The following is a 2,720-nucleotide window of genomic DNA, read 5'->3' as shown; positions in this document are numbered from 1 at the left end:
GGGCAGCGCCGGGGCGAGGCTGGGGGGCGCCTGCTGCGAGCGCGGGCGCGGCTTGGGGGGCAGGCGCTGCGCGGCTGCGGCCCGCTGCTCACCGCTTGCCCACCTCCCTCCCCGCCTCCCTGCCCTCCTCCCTCCTCCCAACCGCCCAACCGCAGGTCCACCATCATTGGGGACACCCTCGCCCACACGCTGGAGTTCTGCGGCGCCGACGTGCTGCGCCTGAACCACATTGTGAGAGCCCCCCCTGCTGCTGGCTGTGCCTGCAGCCAGCCCGCGGCCCCACCCCTGGCCGGGTGCTGCGCCTGCTGTGCTGTGCTGTCGCAGCCAGCCGCCAGCGGGCGGCTCTCGGCGGCCGGCACTTGGCGCCTTTAGTCCCTGCGGCTCCCCCGGCCCCGAACGGCGCCCCAACAGTTGAACCGGCATGAAACTGATCATAAACAATGCCCCCTGCGTCTCGCCCCTCGCAGGGCGACTGGGGCACCCAGTTTGGCATGCTGATCCAGTACATCGCCGAGAAGCGGCCAGAGGGGCTCAACGCCGCCAGCGACGAGGATGTGCAGGACCTGCAGGTGCCGTACCGCCTCTGCATTGCCGTACTGCAGCTGCTGTACTGCCGCCTGTGGCCTGGCGGATGCGGCGCAGCAGGAGCTTGCGGGGGCAGGCTCGCTCAGGAGGAAAGCAATTGCCTGCGGGCGGGGGTGGCAGCTGCGACGAAGCCGCCGGCGGTACCGCCGCTGCGCCCCCGCAGGTGCTGTACCGCGCCGCCAAGCAGCGGTTTGACGAGGAGGAGGCGTTCAAGCAGCGGGCGCGGGAGGCGGTGACGGAGCTGCAGGGCGGGCGGCCAGAGTACCTGCAGGCGTGTGTGGGCGGGGCGGGGGCTTGGCGGCTGGGCCGCAGGGCGGGCGTTGCATGGGCCAGCCCATGGGGAGGAGCGGCCCCATGTACTGCCTCCAGGGCTGTACCGCCGGGCCAATGCCGGCGAGGCTGGGCCGAGGTTGCAATGCCCGCCCCTCCGGCCCGCACGCCCGCCGCCTGCTCGCAGCCGACACCTCACCGCGCTCTGCCCCCACCCCTCCTCTCCGCGCACCCCCTCCACCCCTCCCACCGTGCAGGCCTGGCAGCGCATCTGCGACGCCAGCCGGCGCGAGTTCCAGAAGATCTACGACCGCCTGGGGGTGCAGCTGCAGGGTGGGTGCCTCGCCTGCGGCGGCAGGGCCGCCTGCGCTGGCTGGCTGGCTGCCTGCCTGCCTGGCTGCCTGCCTGCCTGGGCGTGCAGCCGCACGGTGGTGGTGGTGGTGGTGGTGGTGGTGGTGGTGGTGTGGAAGGCGGTGCCGGCTGCAGGCAGCGGGTCGCTTGTGCCCCGCTGCTGTACTGCCGCAGAGGCAGCAAGCGGTACCGGGCTGGGCAGGCACGGGCTGCTGCCTGGCTGGAGGCGTCTGTGGTGGAAGGGTCGGGGCTGCTTGGCGGCGGTCCCGTCATGCCTGGCCGCCCCGCCCGCCTGAGCGCCTGGTCCTGCGCCTCCTTGCCTGCCGCAGAGCGCGGCGAGAGCTTCTACAACCCGATGCTGAAGCCGGGTGGGTGCATGAAGCGCCGCGCCGCTGGAAGCAAAGCGCCCGGTGGAGTGTGTGGGGCTCTGCCCGGGGCTCGGCCCAACCCTGCATACCCTGCAGCTGAAGGGCACCGACCCCCCCCCCCCCCCCTTTCTCTCGCAAACAGTGTATGGTACCCACCTGCTAACCACCTATGGTACCCCCACCCTTTCTCTGGTGCCCCGCAGTGGTGGATGACCTGATGCAGCGAGGCATCGCGGAGGAGAGCGACGGCGCCAAGTGCGTGTTTGTGGAGGTGAGATTGTGGGCTCCGCTGGCTGAGCTGGCAGCGGGGCGGGGCGGGCGGCCCGTGGGCAGGAGGACCAGGAGGGCCTGGCTGCGGCAGCTGGCAGGAGAGCCACAGCGGGCAGCGGGTGGAAGAGCTGCCGAGCAGGCAGCCGGGCCCCGGGTACTGCACATTGCACTACCGCAAGCTCAGCTGCCGGCGCCGCGTGCCTGGTACTGCCGCCGTACCGCAGGGCGCCCAGATACCGCTCATCGTGCAGAAGAGCGACGGCGGCTTTGGCTACGCGTCCACAGACATGGCGGCGGGTGCGCCGCCCCCCTTGCTTGTGCTTGCTTGTGTGAGCTTCCAGTCTAGTTTCAGCAAGAACGAGCTTGCAGCACAGACAAGCCCACATCCACCTGCCCGCCGCATGCCTCACAGCATGCTCAGCGCGCCCACCGCGGCGCTGCCCGCCCTACAGCTCCCAAGCACATTCTGTGCCTGAGCGTCGGAACGGACTGCCCGCTCCTCGCCCGCGTCTTCCTCCTCTTCCCCGGCTCACGCCCCACCCGCCTGGCGCCCTCCCCGCCACCCCGCCGCCGCCCTGCAGTCAAGCACCGCATAGAGACGGAGAAGGCCGACTGGATCATTTATGTGACGGACATGGGCCAGTCGTCGCACTTTGACCTGGTGGGCGGCGGGGGGCGGGGGCATGGTGGTGGTGGTGGTGGTGGTGTATGTAAGGGGGGGGCGTGGCTGACCCCTGGGCCCCAGCCCCGTCTCCGAGGCGGGGACGCGCAGCTTCCAACCCACCTTCCCACCCCGCCCGGGGCAAGACCCCACCCACCCACCCCAGCCAGAGCAGCCGCACCGCTCCACGCACACGCCCTCGCGCTCCCCCATGC

The 2,720-nt window shown here is 71.5% G+C and overlaps 1 protein-coding gene across 1 annotated transcript in view; it reads left to right on the top strand.

Moving 5' to 3' along the window:
• CHLNCDRAFT_26194 (hypothetical protein) overlaps nucleotides 1-2,720 on the top strand; it is a gene marked incomplete at both ends in the record, with an annotated part of 6,234 nt that overhangs the window by 1,193 nt on the left and 2,321 nt on the right. Inside the window, 8 exons of the mRNA XM_005845073.1 lie at nucleotides 156-231; nucleotides 468-569; nucleotides 749-862; nucleotides 1,113-1,188; nucleotides 1,536-1,574; nucleotides 1,778-1,845; nucleotides 2,069-2,141; nucleotides 2,426-2,550. Of these exons, the coding sequence (XP_005845135.1) occupies nucleotides 156-231; nucleotides 468-569; nucleotides 749-862; nucleotides 1,113-1,188; nucleotides 1,536-1,574; nucleotides 1,778-1,845; nucleotides 2,069-2,141; nucleotides 2,426-2,550 (673 nt within the window). The remainder of the gene's footprint in view (nucleotides 1-155; nucleotides 232-467; nucleotides 570-748; nucleotides 863-1,112; nucleotides 1,189-1,535; nucleotides 1,575-1,777; nucleotides 1,846-2,068; nucleotides 2,142-2,425; nucleotides 2,551-2,720) is intronic.

The sequence above is a fragment of the Chlorella variabilis genome (genome assembly GCF_000147415.1).
Source record: "Chlorella variabilis unplaced genomic scaffold CHLNCscaffold_19, whole genome shotgun sequence".
Lineage (NCBI taxonomy): Eukaryota > Viridiplantae > Chlorophyta > Trebouxiophyceae > Chlorellales > Chlorellaceae > Chlorella > Chlorella variabilis.
This window is presented reverse-complemented; position numbering and strand designations above follow the sequence as displayed.